At 36.5% G+C, this 18,657-nt stretch overlaps 1 protein-coding gene across 1 annotated transcript in view; it reads right to left on the reverse strand.

Annotated features, from left to right (window-relative positions):
* The window catches only part of TNKS2 (tankyrase 2), a 121,466-nt gene that overhangs the window by 10,962 nt on the left and 91,847 nt on the right, over positions 1–18,657 (reverse strand). Inside the window, 10 exon segments of the mRNA XM_024739546.1 lie at positions 727–824; positions 3,806–3,926; positions 5,007–5,089; positions 6,094–6,346; positions 8,219–8,407; positions 9,112–9,221; positions 12,063–12,282; positions 13,094–13,259; positions 14,264–14,409; positions 18,326–18,405. Coding sequence (XP_024595314.1) covers positions 727–824; positions 3,806–3,926; positions 5,007–5,089; positions 6,094–6,346; positions 8,219–8,407; positions 9,112–9,221; positions 12,063–12,282; positions 13,094–13,259; positions 14,264–14,409; positions 18,326–18,405 — 1,466 coding nt within the window.

Consider the following 18,657-nt stretch of genomic DNA (forward strand, 5'->3'; position numbering starts at 1 on the left):
TGTTGTTTAAGGAATGAATTCTATAAGTTCACACATACTATTTTTGAGGGATAGCAGATAGCTAATACAATCAATCTAAAAATACATATAGGTGAAAATTATATAATGCAAACTACAGGAAGAAAAAGAAACAAGCAGATGCATAGGTGAGCTAAACATACAAAGCCAACCACTTCACATACCAAAAAAAACCCCAATGATTTGTTCCCATTTGTTTTGCTCTAATAAAGCACAATTTGTATTTCATTGAGAGTTGGAGTTTCCTGAGCTTTAGAACTAAGTCTCACTCAACTTTGTATCTCTGTGCTCAGCTCACACATTTAGGGTATGATGTTCTTCAAAGTGCAAGGCCGTATTCTAAGATTTTGGTGGATCCAAGAGTTTTATGGAAAGAAAGCTAGAAAAAAATTTCCTAGATAAGTAGCATTCACATGTTCTGGGTCTTGTCTAAGATACTGGGCTTTGCAATTGCCTTCATGAAGGAACAAAGTATTAGCAACCTCTTCTTCAACAGAATTCTGTGTATTAATTGTAGTGCTAAACCAAGTTATTAGAATTAAGGTTTACTGAGATAGTGTACTTCAAATGCTGATTTCAGAAGTTTTCCAGGTGGTAAAGAGTTAGGGACATTAAAAAACCCTGCTACATACATGTTCAAGTAGATCTGGAAACTTCTGGGAAATTTAGCCTACTGAACCAACATTTATTTAAGGTATATGAACATACCTCTTCCTCCACAGACTGAAACTCTTTATCATCAGGAGACAGATCTATGAGAATTGTTCCACTTCCAGAGGTGTTCAGAGTTAAGTATGGGTTAAGACCTATCAAATGAAATGTAAAGGTAAAAAAAAATTTGCCAAAAAAAACCCCCAATAAACATCAACCCAAAACAACCACCTAATTTATCTGATGCTTACTACCAATTTTAAAAAACTTTTTATTTTAGGATAATTTAGATTTACAGGAAGGCTGAGAGCACTGAGAGTTCCTGTGTGCTCTCACTCCACTTCCTAATGTTACCATCAGGAACATTAATGTTTCCTTAATGTTACCATTTTACACAATCATAGTACACCTGTCAAAAATTAAGTAAAGTTCAGATTTTATTCGGATTTCACCAGTTTTCCCCACTAATGTCCTTTTACTTTACCAGGATCCAAACCAGAATATCACACTGCATTTAGATGACTGTTTTTTTTAATCTTACAAGTCATAAGGGTTTTGTTCAGAAAATCTTTCTATTCTTTATTTACTATTTGTCACATGTTTTCTTCTTCAAATTATTTCCTTTATTAACTAGGCAGCCCTTTCAGCATTTGGTCCCTTTATTTTTTGTGAAACTGAGGAAGAAACTTGCGTGGCCTTAGGTAATTTTAAATCATCCAAAAATGAGAAGTCATAAAGTCTACTAACGATGGAATGCTTATTCTAACCCATGATAGATTCTTTAATTCAGCAATGAATTTGTCATATTTTCTGAATGTCAACAGTCAAGATAATCATATATATTTTTGTATCTTTACTCTCACAAAAGCTTTTTAAATGGAATCTTAAAACAGAATTTTCTAATTTCTTTGTTACAACTGTAACACAACTCTCCTTTAATCTCTACAAGATCTCCAGAGCTCCACTGTTTTCTGAGTTAGGGCTCAGATCCTTTACTGCTGGGTTAATGCATGATGGTTTGCCTCTGGAGACTAACAGCACTGTCCTGGTCTGAGTAACAGCACTACCACCAACATGCCAAACTCTGATAAAGATGTATAGATATGGCTGAATTACAATGTCTACAGGAAGTATGGAAACTATACAGAGAAGGTATTTTATAGAAAAAAATACTTAATAAAGTCTGTGACAAACACTTGACTAGGCCATCTTCTAATGGCCTCAAGAAGACATTTATCAGTGCTGAAAGATGAGAACAAGTAATCTATTTAAAAAAAAAATAAATTTATTTATTTATTTTTGGCTGCATTGGGTCTTTGTTGCTGCACGTAGGCTTTTGCTAGTTGCAGCGAGCGGGGGTTGCTCTTTGTTGCGGTGTGTGGGCTTCTCACTGTGGTGGCTTCTCTTGTTGTGGAGCATGGACTCTAGATGCGTGGGCTTCAGCAGTTGCTGCGCATGGGCTCAGTAGTTGTGGCTCGCGGGCTCTAGAGTACAGGCTCGGCAGTTGTGGTGCAAGGGCTTAGCTGCTCCACGGCATGTGGGATCTTCCCGGACCAGGGCTCAAACCTGTGTCCCCTGTATTGGCAGGAGGATTATTAACCACTGCACCACCAGGTAAGTCCCAGAAAAAGTAATCTACTGACTTGATGCACTGAATGATAGCTAAGGCTGTTAAGTCAGCGAGATGAGAGAGTGTCAGAAGCTTGCCACTGGTTCCATGTTGCAAATTGGGTATAATATAGGTATAGAATCTTGGCTTCAAATGAAAATGAGGAAGGTGGTAACTTTATGTAGGAAAGTGACCCTGATGTGCTAGATCAGACAGAGTCATTCTGTGTCATGATGTTTCTCCTCCATGTAGGAATGAATGTTCCTACTAAATTGTAGCTGGATGCTATCAGAATGACCAGAGGCAGCATGGAGGTACGTACCTGACACTTGAAGGCGGTGTATCTGTTTCCATCATTGTTTCCTGAGCCTTTCAACAATCTTAACTTCTATCCTACCAGATCCAGTGTTTTCTAGTAGAGTCATGATGCCAGTCCACAACTGAGGGTTCTAGCTCCTCTTCATACTAACATTCCAGGGAGCCATGAATCTTCCCTCTTCTTTATCTCATAAAATTTTGTCTTCTATACTAGAAATATCCAAGACTATCTCTCATTTTAAATATTTTGCCCCAGTTCCTATCAGGCAAGTAAAGTGCATCTACCTTTAATCAATTCTATTCCAGAATTCCAGTTTAAAACATTCTTTAGCTTGAATCACCTGATTTTCAAAGCTCTCTTTTTTCTTCTTCAAGAGATGGACCTATCCTGGCTAGCATACATCCTTCCCTAAAAATGCTCTCATTTTTGCTAATGGGGGTTTGTCTTTAACCACAGTTGTACAGCCAGGTCTTCAATTACAGGATGTTTCTGACCCTGGGGTACATCACTCCCTCAGTTTAACAATGAACTTAAAATGTGGTTCGGACACCTAAAATAATTCATCTTTTATACTCAAGACCTGATATACAGGAAGTGTGAATATCTACTGAACAAATGCAATTTGCATTTTCCTAACACATCAACATTCAAGAGAAATAAAATATTATTCAACTTTGTTTTGCTAAGTTTCTTTAGTTGCAACATTACTATTCCCCAATATTTTTCTTTTTGTTTTTCTTTTGTTCCCCAATATTTTTACTGCAAGTGTTTAGAATTTAACTACAACAAAAGAGATTCACAACATTATTTTATGGGCAGGCCTGAACACCTAGTCATTACCTATTATATTACCATAAGATATTAGATATCCAAGTTTCAGATCTTTTAGAACCATACAATTTTTGAGCTACAATAACTTCAGAAATAAGTGAATGGAAATAACGGGAAAAACTTCAGAGATAAAGCAACACCCACATTTCTCAATGGCCCAGACACTTCACTTAGGTTCACAGAGTTAAAGGCAGCAGCTCAGGAAGCTTAACAGTGGCAGATTTAAGATTTGATCCCAGGTTTCTGGAATCCTACTCAGTACGCTTCTGATTAAGTAGACTCTCTGTTACAGATTTTAAAATTATCATTTACTAAGTTGAGGGCTGCCTTTGTGTAAGCTGTTAAACTGATGATAGCAATGACTTAAAATGAAATACCTTGTTGCCCAGAGATAAGTCTCTCAACTCCTTTAATTAGTTTGTGTCTATGTCCATAAGCATTGATTCCAATCTCCTTCAGCTCCTTGTGCCCCATCTCAACTAATACATCCAAAGTGATCTTACAAAAGAGAATGAAACTGTTTAGAAGACTTGTTTGGAAGACAGTCATATATTGGTGTTCTCACAATGTATTAGATTTATCCATTTATTTCAAATTATTCTAAACAGATTAGAAATGAAAGCATACCAGCTGTTAAACTGAAACTGAAAAGTTGCAGATAATTAAATAGAAAGTTGAGTCATGAACTACCAAAAATATCATTATTTTCATTTAATGTAAGAACCTGAGCAGAACTAAACTGTAAAACAAAAATGCATTTTCAAATTAGCCACATTTAGGCACACTATTTTACCATCACTCTGCAGCCAACCTATTTACACAACGTCTTAATGTAATGTTCCTACAGACTCTGGACTATGCTAACTGATAACTTGAGCATCATTGTTCAAACTAAGCCTTTTACCTCAAATATATTATTCCCATTTTGTGAAACTGAAGACATTCTTTAAAATCCTGTATTTTTTTTTACAAATCTTCCATGAAGCTTTCCCTGAACAGTCCAGCTTGTAGTAACCCTTTTTTTCTTATAATTTCTATGCCAAAAACTTGACTCTTTATATGTTCTTGGTATAGCTCACTAACTAGATCGGAAGTTCCTTAGGGGTGCAAGTCTATAATAATTATATTTTCTGGACTCAAAAAATCAGTGACTGTATTCTGACAGAACACTTTAAATTAGGACTGTTCTAGAAACGCCCAGATATATAGTTTGTGTGTCTATGTGTCTCCCCATAGTGGCTAGCAAAGTGTCAGGCTTAGAGTGGGTAGTGACTGACACAACAGAATTGAACAAACTGAGCTCAAGGATAACTTACTTTTAAGAAATGAATACGCTAAACTTACTCAAGAAAGCTACTTTACTGCTACTACATAAGAAACAATTTTTATGTGCTAATAAACTAAATGGATATTCCAAGAACAAACCAAATTAGAAGACTGACTGATTTCCAGTCTCTTAAAAAAACACCCTTTTCACTCCTCAATAGGCTGAATGGTTCAGGGCATTTCAAGTATGTTCTATTTTTCCCTTGAGGTTCCCCCAAACACCAAACCAAGCAAAACAACTCATGTACTTACCTGTTCTCTCTCAAATATATCCATTAGGTGTTCAAGTCCAAGGTTCCTTACAAACTGAGTTATGCTAAAATCTACTCCTGGAACTAGAAAATAAAAAAAATCACAGTACACAAAATTTCATATCAGAATAACGTGTATCAACATTATAACAGCAAAGTTTTGTGACATTATTACATGCATGAAGAATGTAAAGATGAAGCAAAATATTAATAGCCGTTTGGGATATAATATTAAACTTAACATCAAAAACTGCAAGGAGAAAGCTATAAAATTTCAACATTATTAGAAGAGAAGAGTTAACCAATGGGGAACTCTCATGTTACAAAGATATCTTTTATCTTTCCTTTTTAAGAAATTTTATTTTTAATTGTATCTTTAAAATACGTTTCCATACAGCTTAAACTAATAAAATGTTATATGTCAATTATATCTCAATTAAAAAAGCAAAGTCTCCCTATCTTTGAAGAGGTAAGCTATTTTACAAAAAAAGTTTATGAAAATAAGTTCCAGTGTTGCATAGGGTGAGATCAATTTTGACAGGTAAAAGGTAAAGAGACTGTAGGTATGTGTCTTTTTTTCTTTTCTTTTTTTTTTTGGCTGTGCCACATGGCTTGTGGGATCTTAGTTACCCAACCAGGGACTGAACCTAGGCCCACAGCAGTGAGAGCGCTGAGTCCTACCCACTGGACCGCCAGGGAATTCCATTTCTTTTCTTTTTAAAAAATGATATTCAAAATTAGGTATTTTGATGTGGGGTTAAAAGTATTTCATAATTCTGTAATAGTACACTGGAAGAGATAAATAAAGGCATAAGTACTCAACCAAAAGGACTTCTATACCTTTCAAAAAGTATGTTTACATCTAAAGAGTAGGTTAGCAGCAGAACGCTCATCAAGTCTCATCGCAGAGGGAGAAAGTTTCATTAGGAATTCTAATACTAATGTAAAGAAAACAATAAAAGGCTAAAACTTTTAGGCTATGTTAATCTGATACTAACAGTTGTATCTAAGGTTAAAAAAATGGCTTTTTAGTAATCCAAATGACGATATGTGGCTACAAGACCAGTTATTTTGGCTGAATGTCTCACCTTCCTTTTTCTCCAAACTGGAAGCACCCTCTGTTCCACTTGAACTAACTACTGAAGACAGTTCAGAAAAACTGCCGGATAAGTTGTCAAGACTGCTGGCTGCAGAAAGGCTTGATGGGCTGGATGGACCTGAAGACAGAGCATCTGCAGTGGCTCCTGGGCTTCTCACGCCATTGAGCACTTGAGATTTATAACATGAAGGCAGAGCAGAAGGGGGCATGGCTGCTGTCAGGAGAGCACTGACATCATCTGCCTAGGGTATATGTCAGAGAGATGAAATCTGCAATAAGCAAGTTTTAAAATTCTATACTATACCCAATAGAATGCATTAAAAAATATGAAAAAAACCCAGCAGATTTGCACTAGAATTACTTATTATATAAAAATTATTTAAAAAAGTGAACCAAATAAGTAATATTCAGCTAAATAAGTGATATTCAGCTATTAAACATAAAACATTAATACACATCTTCTGAGACATACAAAATAAAACTGTTAAATGTGGCAAAGCAAGAAAAAAATCCTAAGATATCATGATTGAAAAGCACTGAATTTTAGAAATATAAAATTTAAAAAGATTTAAAACCTTTTAAAGGCATTCTGAAGACGTAATTCAACCTACATAGAACTTTAGCAAACAGAATGAGGTTTTTTAGTTTTTTTTTTTAAATATCCAGTAATATATTTGTTCCTCAAAATTGAACATTTGGAAGGGTAGGAAAAAAGATAATCATTTTAATCAAATCTGCTAGAATGGAAAAAAAATCCCAACTTTACTGGTATATTAATTTGTTTAATAAGTAACAAATAACTATTCTTTAACAACGCTCAATTAAGACACTAAGTAATTAACATTCAGCAAGAAGTAAACAGTACTTGTTTTCATGGCTTTTCATTTATACTGCCTTTTCAATCCTCACCTTTTTCTTCCCCTGAATCTGAGGACTCCCATGACACTCATAGTTGGTATCTAACACTTAAAAGTAACATTAGCACAATTTTTTGGGTGCTTTTTATGTACTTGATACCACGCCGAAGACTTTAAATACATCACCTCATTTAATTCTCATATTAACCAGATATATTTTACCTGCATTTGGAGATTAGGTAACTGAGGCTTTGAGGTTAGGCAACTTGCAACACTGTACAACTGTAAGTGGTACAGCTGGAATTCTAAGGCAGGTCTGTTTGACTCTAAAACCCATGCATGTTTAGTGCACCCTGTTTCAATGTCACTTAATTATATCTCGTGGACTAACATGTGCAGACTGAATTAGAAAAGGTCACTTCTAAGGTAGTTTGGAACTGGAAGGATATTTCCCTTAAGAAATAATGTTGCAAATATGGTTGGGTTGTCAGCCTGCTGAGAAAATTCAATTCAACCCCCAATGCAGCTGAACTAAATCAGCTTCTCAATGTAACTTGCAACAGTGGAATCTCAGTAGAAAGCAGTGCGCAGAAGAGACTCCCCCTCCTCTCCACCTCAAGAAGAATTTCTTCCCCATTTCCCTCCACTGCTCTGGGTCAATGTCTTCAGTGGCAGAGGCAAGAGAAGCACTTGCATCACAGTGGCCAAAGCAGAGGTTGGAGGCCACAGTGGAGACACCAACAGGAGTTTCCTTGGGAGAGGAAAGAAAAAAAGACTTCCCATGGAGAACTGGAGGAACAAACTTGTTTCATGAACAGTTTTGGTGGGGTAAGCAATAAAATCTTTGGGATGAGGCAGTGCTGGGAGGGAAGAAAATCTCTATAAAGGCAGGCTTTGCGGCTGCACCCTGAAGGCCATGTTCCCAGGTGGGGAAGTTCATAAAGACCCGTGGGCCTGTAGCATCTTGTGCCCTATGCACTGTAACAGCATCCACTGAGGGCCTTGCCTGCTTGTTTCCTAACTAATGTAAGCAGCTATACCTTATACTTCTTTTTCCCATTTCTAAAAGTACTCAGCTTACAGTAACTGATAATTCTATTATTTACTCATTATGTTTTAATACCAAAGAGGTCTAAAATTTAAATTGGGCTAAAAGCCAGATTTTGCCACATTCACCATAAAGACATTTTATATATACCAAATGAATTTTTAAAAGTCAGGAAAGCACTGAGATTTTTCAAAGAGCCCATCACTTACTGAAACTAAATCTAAAGGTGTTTGTCCTTCCTGATTTTTAAGAGTTGGATCAGCTCCATGGGCCAACAATAAAGCACAAAGCTGTGTTCGTCCCTTTTGGGCTGCTTCGTGCAAAGGTGTGAAAGCCCATTTGTCCGTAGCATTGACACATGCATTATACTTTATTAGTAAAGCTGCTACATCTACATGCTGTAAAAGAAAATACTCCTGTTACAGTCGGAAATATTATTTTATTGTACTTTAGTTCTTAAAAAGAAACCAGCTATATACCTATTTTTCCAGTTTCAAACTTACTCTAGAATGAAAAACTGTGTTTTCCCCCCATCATCATAATTTATGGGTAGCTGATTAAAAATTACAGTAGTAGACATTTACCTAACTTGAGAAAATATCTAGAAAATCATTAAGAATTCTACACAGGAACTAAATTAACAGGACTTTAACAGTTTCTAATTTATTTAAGTGTTATAACTGCTAAACATCAATTTATAAACCAGCAGCTTTCCTTAATTAATCAACTGAAGATGGTCAATACTGATTGTTAACATTCAAGGCTATTATAAGTCAGGAACAACGCATCTCATCTCTACAGATTCGTATGAATCCCAATGGAGTTTCTGGGCACCAACAAATAAACAAAATCACCAACATCTCACTGAAAATAAGATATATGTGCTAAGGAAGGCAATACAACAGAAGACAAAACGTGCTGCACGTCACATGGCAAGCTACAGTAGATTCGGAATTGAAACTTGGAAGTTATTTAACCTCTTTCGTTCTCATATTTACTTCTCTGTAAAATGAGACGGTCAACTAAATTCCTTTTGAATTGTAATACTGATTTTCACTTTAAAAATTTCAGACATTTTTAAAGGTAACATGAAAGAACTTACCCCATAAGATGCTGCATTGTGTAAAGGAATAAGTCCTCCTTTGTCTTGAGCATTCACATCAGCTCCATGTTGTAGCAGATACTCTGCAACTTCTAAGTTATTATAACCAGCTAATTTAGAAAAAAAGTAAAATTACTTGTTAATATAAAAAATAGCTACATATATGTATATATACAAAGGATAGGATTTTTAAAATAAGAGATTTTTATAGAAATCTGAAATTCTCCAACGGAGTCTATTAAAGATTTATCTTATGAAAAAAAAAATTGCCCACCGGCCTCAAGTTGGAAGCTTTCAGTAATGATACCCATTTGTTCTGGAGACTCTAAAGTTCTATTGACTGTTATACTTAAATCTTTCCTTTTAAAACCTTCTGACCAAAGTCCCTGCCTTCATAGTTGTTGTATACACAACTTCCTGAACTCAGGTACATGGTCTCAAGGCTGCAAGCAAAAGACATCCAATCATATAAAAGCCAAGTTAGGAACACAAGTGGCTAGCAGAGCAGAAGACAACACACCAGTGTGGGTCTCAGGGCCCCATTTCCCCGTAAGGCCACAAGGACATGCTTTTTGCTAGAGAGAACGTAAGGGTGCATATCTCTACAAGCAGCAGAATCCATTGCTGCTAAAGCCATGAAGTAATAAAACCTAGTATTTTATAAATGTACCGTAACCTCCCAGCTGTCATTTTGGGAACTGTCAGCTATCTTAGTGAATGCATGCTCACGGTAAAGTATGTATATTTTATTTGACACATAATCAATAGTTTGAAAGCAAATCTGGAACTTAATTTTGTGAACATAAAATCAGGTATCACTTGAAACTTTAAAATAGTTCAAAGTATTTAACTCATTCATTTTTACTGTAGTTTTCAGCCTTTTGCTGAAAGATCTAAAGCAAAAAAAAAAAAAATTTAGTAAGATCAAGTAAAGAAAAATGAAACTACAAAACTACCATAAGCTAAATACTACACCAAATCCAAAAGTCCTTCCAGATCTCAAGGTATAATACCGCCTAAGTAAGAAACATTTTGTGTATACAACGTATTTGCCACTTACAAAGAACACAAACTTAAATAGTAATATTAAATGTTCTAGGTAAGCTACCATAAAGATACAAAGCTGATATATGCAATTATGCACAGCACAATTCAAATCAGAGGTCAGGCCACATTTTGTCTTCCATGGACTAGAAACTCCTGATTGCCAGTGGAAGAAGAAAAGCTTTACCTCGCTTTGTTAGCATTTGTGGCTTATCACTTTTAGTGCACTTTTAATGCTCTAAAAGACACATAGATGGAGTAATTCTTTTCCTTTGCCAGTGGGGTTCCAACTTACATGGGGTCATAATTTAAAGGTAAAACCCACATACACTAAAATTATCTCTTAAGGGACTTCCCTGGCAGTACAGTGGTTGCAAGGGGCCCGGGTTCAACACACCTGGTTGGGGAACTAAGATCCTACATGCTGCACAAGACGTGTCCAAAAAACACAATAAAACCCGCCCCAAAACAACAAAAACCTAGGAACATAGTTGCTCACACTGTGAGACTGAAAGGAACTGAGAGAAGAGTAAACTTACACCTCCTACATTACACAAAGCGGCAGAAACACCTGCATTCTTTTTCTCTTTTCAAACCACGTGTATTTAGATAAAACCTGTATGAGTCAAATGTGCCTATGATGCAACTCCACTAAAGTATTAGTTGTAGCTCAGTGATTTTAATGGCCCATTCCCTAGCATCTTTTTTTTTAAAGGAATATGCATTTGTAACTTTACTGTTTTTATTTTTTATTTATTTATTTATTAAAAAAATTTTTTTTTGCTGTACATGGGCCTCTCACTGTTGTGGCCTCTCCCGTTGTGGAGCACAGGCTCCAGATGCGCAGGCTCAGCGGCCATGAATTAAAAAAAATTTTTTTGGCCAAGTGGCATGCAGGGTCTTAGTTCCCTGACCAGGGATTGAACCCATGCCTCCTGCAGTGGAAGCATGGAGTCTTAACCACTGGACCGCCAGGGAAGTGCCCCTAGCCATCTTCAATGCAGCTCAAAAAGCTGTGCTGAAATCACAATGCTGCATTACATGCAGTGAAGACAAAGATACACAGCGCCAATTTTATGAGTGAAAACTTAGAACAAATGTTTTGTACTCAACTGTATTCCCCAAATATCCTGTGTTGAAGCCCTAACCACTAGTACCGTAGAATGTGACTGTATTTGGAGATAAGGCCTTTTAAGAGATAATTAAGTTAAAACAAGGCCGTTAGGGTCAGCCCTAATTTAATGTGACTGTTGTCCTTATAAGAGGAGGCGATTAGGACATAGACACACCAGTGATGCACATACACAGAGAAAAGGCCATGTGAAGCCCCAGAGAGAAGGTGGCCATCTGCAAGCCAAGGAGCGAGGCCTCAGAAGAAACCAATCCTGCCAACATTTCCAGAACTGAGAAAAAACATTTCTGTTGTTTAAGCCACCTAGTCTGTGGTAATTTGTTAAGGCAGGCCTTACAAACTAATATAACAAGTAACAAGAAGTTTATGTAACTTCTGGAAGTCTTTAAAGATTTTTTCTGCTTATACTTAACAGCTATCATCAGAAGAATGGAAAGATTTAGCGTTCCATGAGGACGGCCAGCTCAGCAGGCCTATTTTTAAAGTTTCTGTAGCCAAAACACACTCACCAAAGATGATTCAAACAATATGATGACCTGGAATAAAGGTTCCAAAGCACATGGTGACTGGCAGAGCCTCTTTCGATTGTTCTTAATGAATGTAACATGCTAGTGCTAAAGTGAACATGGCCCTGTACAAATACACTAGAGTATAATTGCTGTATTAGAAGATACTTGATTTGAATCTTTCAAATTTACTTACAGGAAATATTTTACTCAGGTAAAACGAATCTTAGATGTCACCAGCCTCAATCTGTGACACTTCATTCACTTACCTGCTAAATGTAAAGGTGTTGAATGTCGGCCTTGGGTATCACGGCAATTCACATTATCTGGTGAAGACAACTTCTTTACTCTGGCTAAACAACCCTTCTTGGCAGCATCCAACAAAGCTGCATCTCCCCTAAGTAGATCTTGAATATCTGTATCTCCATCTTTAACAAGATCCAAGGGAGTATTTCCATCTCTATTTTTCTTTGTAGGGTCTGCACCATGCTGGGCATGTGAAAAACAGAAAAGGAGGAATTACCTTAAGTTTGCCCTTGGTCAATGAGAAAATATTCAGTGCTCGCTTCGGCAGCACATATACTAAAATTGGAACAATGAGAAAATATTCAATGTAACGATACCAAAGAAAACTTTTTTTTAAAAACATCTTTATTGCAGTATAATTGCTTTACAATGGTGTGTTAGTTTCTGCTTTATAACAAAGTAAATCAGCTGTACATATATCCCCATATCTCCTCCCTCTTTCATTTCCCTCCCTCCCACCCTCCCTATCCCACCCCTCTAGGTGGTCACAAAGCACTGAGCTAAAGAAAACTATTTTATACAGAGACTATACCTTAAAGGTTAACATGACTTAATAATGCTTAATTCAATAAATAAAAAATTACAATAAAAAATACAGAGGCACTTAAATATTACTGGACTTTAACAATGCAATAATATAGTCAAAATTTTAAACTACATTCAAAACAAGGTAGTATTTCACTAAAAATTACCTTTCACATATGCTATTTTTAGTTTTCACAAACATATTTCAATGTTCGTATAAATTTAACTATACTCTTGTTTTTACTGTAAAATATCTACACTGGTACCAGTATAGATAAACAAGTACTATCAATTTCATTAGTACTAGATAAACCTGGCTTATACTGTTCATGACATTTATTCTGAAATCTAGGTACAGAATTAGATTTTTGCTTCTTACCCCCTAACTAGTTTAAGTTTATATTAGAATTATTAGAAATATCATAAACATTCTACATAATATACCCTATCCATAAGTACTTAAATATACCTGGAGCAGAAGTTTGCAAATTTCATATTTTCCTTTTGCTGCAGCTTCATGTAAAGGTGTAAATTTCCATAAGTCTGCTACATTAACTACTGCTCCATGCTTAACAAGAAGTTCTGCAACTTCATAATGTCCATAAGAACATGCATTGTGCAAAGGTACAAGGCCTCTGAAAAGTTAAATAAGCAACACAACACAAAGATATATTTAATTTAAATAATTACATACAGCTGATAAATTTCTTGACCTGCATAAGAAATTTTACTGATTTAAATTTATAGAACCTAAATTTATTGAAAGCAGAAATGGAATTACTTTGGGGCGGGGGGGTGGGCAGAGAGGACATTTTAAAAATATTTAAAATTGCAGAGAACACAACAAACATCTATTTTGCAACATCTAGAATTAAGAATATTCTATTCTATTCTATAGCCATGCAGCACAGCTTATGGGATTTTAGTTCCCCGACCAGGGGTCAAACCTGGGGCCACGGCAGTGAGAGCACTGAGTCCTAACCACTCAACTGCCAGGGAATTCCCAAGAATTATATACATATACTTTTGTTTTTCTTCTCTTTTTTTATTTTACATCTTTATTGGAGTATAATTGCTTTACAATGGTGTGTTAGTTTCTGCTTTATAACAAAGTGAATCAGTTATACATATACATATATCCCCATATCTCTTCCCTCTTGTGTCTCCTTCCCTCCCACCCTCCCTATCCCACCCCTCTAGGTGGTCACAAAGCACGGAGCTGATCTCCCTGTGCTATGCGGCTGCTTCCCACCAGCTATCAGTTTTACATTTGGTAGTGTATATATGTCCATGCCACTCTCTCACTTTGTCCCAAGAATTACATATTTTTAAAGAAAAATAATTTTAAGATAAACTGGAAGAATTCAAGTATCCTCAATGCAAACTGAAAAATTTACCACATTGAAAATCAGCATCACACTATGGTTGTGGTCTCCTTGGCCATTACAAAAGGCATTATGCAACTAAGCCTTTATATAAATGCTACTCATCATAAAATCTTAACTGAAATTAAGAAGCTTTATTTAAGCCAGTTAGGAAGCAGACTTCTCTGAAAATAAAAGAACTACCATCTATCATAAAACTGACCTAAAAGGTCAGATAAAGGAACAGAGAGGCCATGGCAATTGTTGGTACTTGCCCTTTATCTTTAGCGTGCACGTCAGCTCCGTGTTGCAGCAGATATTCCACCACAGACACCCGATTATAGCCAGCTGCAAAATGGAGTGGCGTAGACTGACGCCCTTCAATGTCTCTGCAGTTGACACTCTGAACAGTACACAATTTCTATAGGACGCAACACAGTATACACATGATGTTATATATTCCGACTTCTTTTCATTCATTTAGTAGAAATTTCAAATGTCTGATTTATTTTCTTGTATCATCTTATCAGTATTCTCATACACATGATGCTACATATTCTGACTTGTTTTCATTCATTTAGTAGAAATTTCAAATGTCTGATTTATTTTCTTGTTTCATCATATCAGTATTTTCAGAAACTCTTTGCTATTTATTCTTATTTCATCTTGTCATTTATTGAGAATCCCTCTGGTCCTCTTATCTAAAATCATCTACCTTTGCTAAAGCTAGTAGGTAAATTTTATTACTACCATTACTGCTATATACATAAAGGTAACGCAAGTACCTGAAAGCAATCATAGCTTTCATTTTGTGAAAAATGTATGTAGAGATACACTGGATCATAGAAGCACGATGGCATCACCTGGGAACTTGTTAAAAACTCAGATTCTCAGACTCCCACCTACTGAATCAGAATCTGCACTCTGACACGATCTCTAGGTGATCTGTAAGCACATTAACGTTTGAGAAGTACTGTTCTAGAACAGTCGTTCTTAAATTTTCATGTGCAGTGGGTGCAACCTCCAGATTTCCTAATCCAGTATGTCTGAGATGGGGCCTGAGAAGTTGCATTTCTAACAAGCTCCCAGGTGATGCTGATGCTGGCAGTTGAGGAATTACACTTAGAGAATTATACTATACTATATGGAATGAATTAACTAATAGAATGCTATTGGTTAGGTACCATCCTTGGGAGAATTAAAAAAAAGTCACTCAAAGAATTTTTTTTGTGTTTTGTTGGTTCAGATGAGGAAGTCTAGCTGAGAAAGGCTGTCAGAGTAACACTCAAAATACTCAACAGTATTTTGCATGAAAAGTATGAACATTTGGGGAAGGAAAGCAACATAGATAATAAATCATGGTGTTCAAAAAAAGTCAAGAGTATTTTAGTAAAGAGTATTAGTAAAAACCCTTCCCTCCCCCGCTTTTTAAAACTACCTTATCCTAAAAGCAGGGATAATTTTAAGCCTAATAAACCAAAGGAGCCAGCTATCAGTGGATTTATCTCAACAGGTTTAGTAACAGGTCTGATAAAGCTCTTCAGTGCTTCCCAAACAAGATGTCCCACCACTGAGAAACAGTGTTTCATGGGTCTGAAGCCAGGCTCTAGGAATGAGTATTTTTAACACGTGTCAAGTGCTGCTAGGTTTGGTAGTTATCACTGGCCACTCTAACTCCCTAGCTCTCAAGCTTAATTTTGTCCACTCAGACAAGTTTTCTAATAGTAAGCTGTCCAAAAAGTATCTAGCCTGATAGCTCACCAGTAAACAAACACAACCAAGCACATAATTAAGTGTTCATTGGGTAATATGTCCCAGTGATTCATACCAAGCCACCTGTCTAGAGATATACAAGGAATAGAAAGGTTGGAGATAAATTTCCTCTAAGTGACTTTATTATTTTTTTAATTAATTAATTAAATTTATTTATTTGGCTGTGTTGGGTTTTCATTGCTGCGCGTGGGCCTTCTCTAGCTGTGGTGAGCAGGGGCTACTCTTCATTGTGGTGCACGGATTTCTTACTGCGGTGGATTCTCTTGCTGCAGAGCATGGGCTCTCGGCACGTGGGCTTCAGTAGTTGTGGTACACAGGCTTCGCTGCTCCACGGCATGTGAGATCTTCCCGGACCAGGACTCGAACTTGTGTCCCCTGCGTTGGCAGGTGGATTCTTAACCACTGCGCCAGCAGGGAAGTCCCTCCTCTAAGTGACTTTAAAAGCAGAGGTAAGGGAAGACAGCCTAATGACTATCACAGGGATAGAGAAAGGTCTTCCTCAATTCAATGGCATTCTGTTATTCTCTAAGTCCAATTCCTGCCCCCAATCTCATCCTCTCTTCATCTATTTCTTCCTCTAGGCTTCTTCTATCTCTGTGAGAACAAAGCCTGGTCTTTAATATTAGATGGACTGAATGTAGTTTTATGCTCTTTAACATATGTAAGTAGATGAGCATTACAATTTTTTATCACTACCTCCCCCCCACGCACAAAAAAATCAGCTAGTTGACTCTAACTCCACCTGCCCAACTTATCACTCCTCCAGGAAAAAACTCAGCTCACTACCCTTAACTCAAGTGATTTGTTTTTCCACAAGTCATTAGTCAGTAAGAGAAACAAAATCCCCCGTTCAATATCATGTTAACCTTCTAATTAAGGGCATGAGAACGTAACTATGAAACAAGTCAAACAATAAAATTGCATAATAGCATTTTTCTTTCAAAAAATGAAATTATTAAAAAAAAACCCTTAAATTATTTGGAGATGACTGTACTACCTACACACATAAAGCAATACGAAAAGATTACATGGACTTTTAAATCAACTTCCAGAAATCTCTTTATTTAAAAGGACAGTGAATAAATGTCCTCAGAGCTCAAGTTCTGATGAGGCCAACATTCACATTTTGTTCTCAGGAAATGTAAAACTGACTTTGTGGGGTGGTTCTGTTCAGGATTAACACCATATAGAAATATAGTGAAATTGGTTGAAATAGAGACTTCTGCCATGAATCAAATCAATAATTTTAGCTTTTTATAAAATTTCTTATTACCTATCAATGCCCCCTCAAATAGGACCTAGCACTGTTTTGAAAGTCTGTGGGGGAGGTGTTGGTGGGGAGGGAGGGCACAACCGGGCTCCCCCCCGCCCCAGCTTTGGAAATTAAATTTAACATTATTGCATGACTAAAGAATTATCTGGGCTTCCCTGGTGGTGCAGTGATTAAGAATTTGCCTGCCAATGCAGGGGACACGGGTTCGATCCCTGGTCTGGGAAGATCCCACATGCCACGGAGCAACTAAGCCCGTGCGCCACAACTACTGAGCCTGCGCTCTAGAGCCCACGAGCTACAACTACTGAGCCCGCGTGCCACAACTACTGAAGCCCGAGCGCCTAGAGCCCGTGTTCTGCAACGAGAAGCCAACACGCAATGAGAAGCCCGCACACCGCAACAAAGAGTAGCCCCCGCTCGCTGCAACTAGAGAAAGCCTGCGTGCAGCAATGAAGACCCAATGCAGCCAAAAATAAAATAAAATAAAAGATTGTTAAAAAAAAATTATTTAATCATGAAACATGCCGAGTTAATTTATATTAGTTGACCTGAAAAGCAGTCTTGCTCTTTCAAAATTTTAATGTTCTGAGTTATTTAGCTGGATATACAGTTTCTGTAGGTAACAGAAATATCTGGTATAGGCATTGAGACGTTACATATGATTCTACAGTAAAAGCAAAATTTGAGAAAAGGTTATTCTAGGGAAGACTGTTATAGGAGATGGGGGCCATAGACGGGCTCAAGTTGGCTCTTCTGAGAAAGAAAAAAAATATTTCAGTCCAGATAAATTGAAGATTATTAGGAGACAGTGTCTCTGAAAGGTGGTGACACTATATTATTACTATATTTAAACACTGGGTCCTCACAGAGGTAGAGGGGGCAAAGAAATGAAGAAACCAGAAAAAACATATAGACAGAGGGATACATTTAGTTTTCTTCCTTTCCTGTTTTATGTGTCATATGTAAATAATAATGGACAATAATTTCATATACCTTATTCTTTTAAAGGGACAAATGAATAGGTTCTTTAAACAAAATGCATTCCCATAAACATGCAGCCACAAATTTAAATTTGTGACTATGATGCATTTATTGAGATGCATGTGAAACTAAAACGTTTCTTTCATTACCCAATGATCCTTATTTGCAGAGCAGAACTAGATTAGCATTATTTACCTTTTAAAACAATGCACATATAAATAACTAGATTTTTCATTCTTACAGTATAGATTCATTAAACACTGTCAAAATAAAAACACAAAGTTAACAAAACTATAAGATTATGTCTTACTTTTACAGTTTCTACATCTCCAGCCTTTGCAGCCTCCAGCAATTGTCTGTCTGCCTCTGAATTACCTAATGGGATACCCTCTAAAAAGAAAGAGAAGTAAAGAGTGATTAACTCCCATTTGGAAGGTGGGATCAAGTTTTAAGGAAGGCATCTTATCTGAGAGTAAAGTTCTTTTTATAGTTTGGTGATAATTATGTAGGGAATCTCCATGGTAGTAGGCAAAAAGCAGTAAAAACTTTTGAAACATTACATATGTCAAACGTATGTAGATGTGAATAATAAATATAAAATGAGATTTAAGCAATATAAAGGAACATAATGTAATGAAAGAT

Source organism: Neophocaena asiaeorientalis, unplaced genomic scaffold, assembly GCF_003031525.2.
Source record: "Neophocaena asiaeorientalis asiaeorientalis breed wild unplaced genomic scaffold, Neophocaena_asiaeorientalis_V1.1 scaffold597, whole genome shotgun sequence".
In the NCBI taxonomy this organism is placed as follows: Eukaryota; Metazoa; Chordata; class Mammalia; order Artiodactyla; family Phocoenidae; genus Neophocaena; species Neophocaena asiaeorientalis.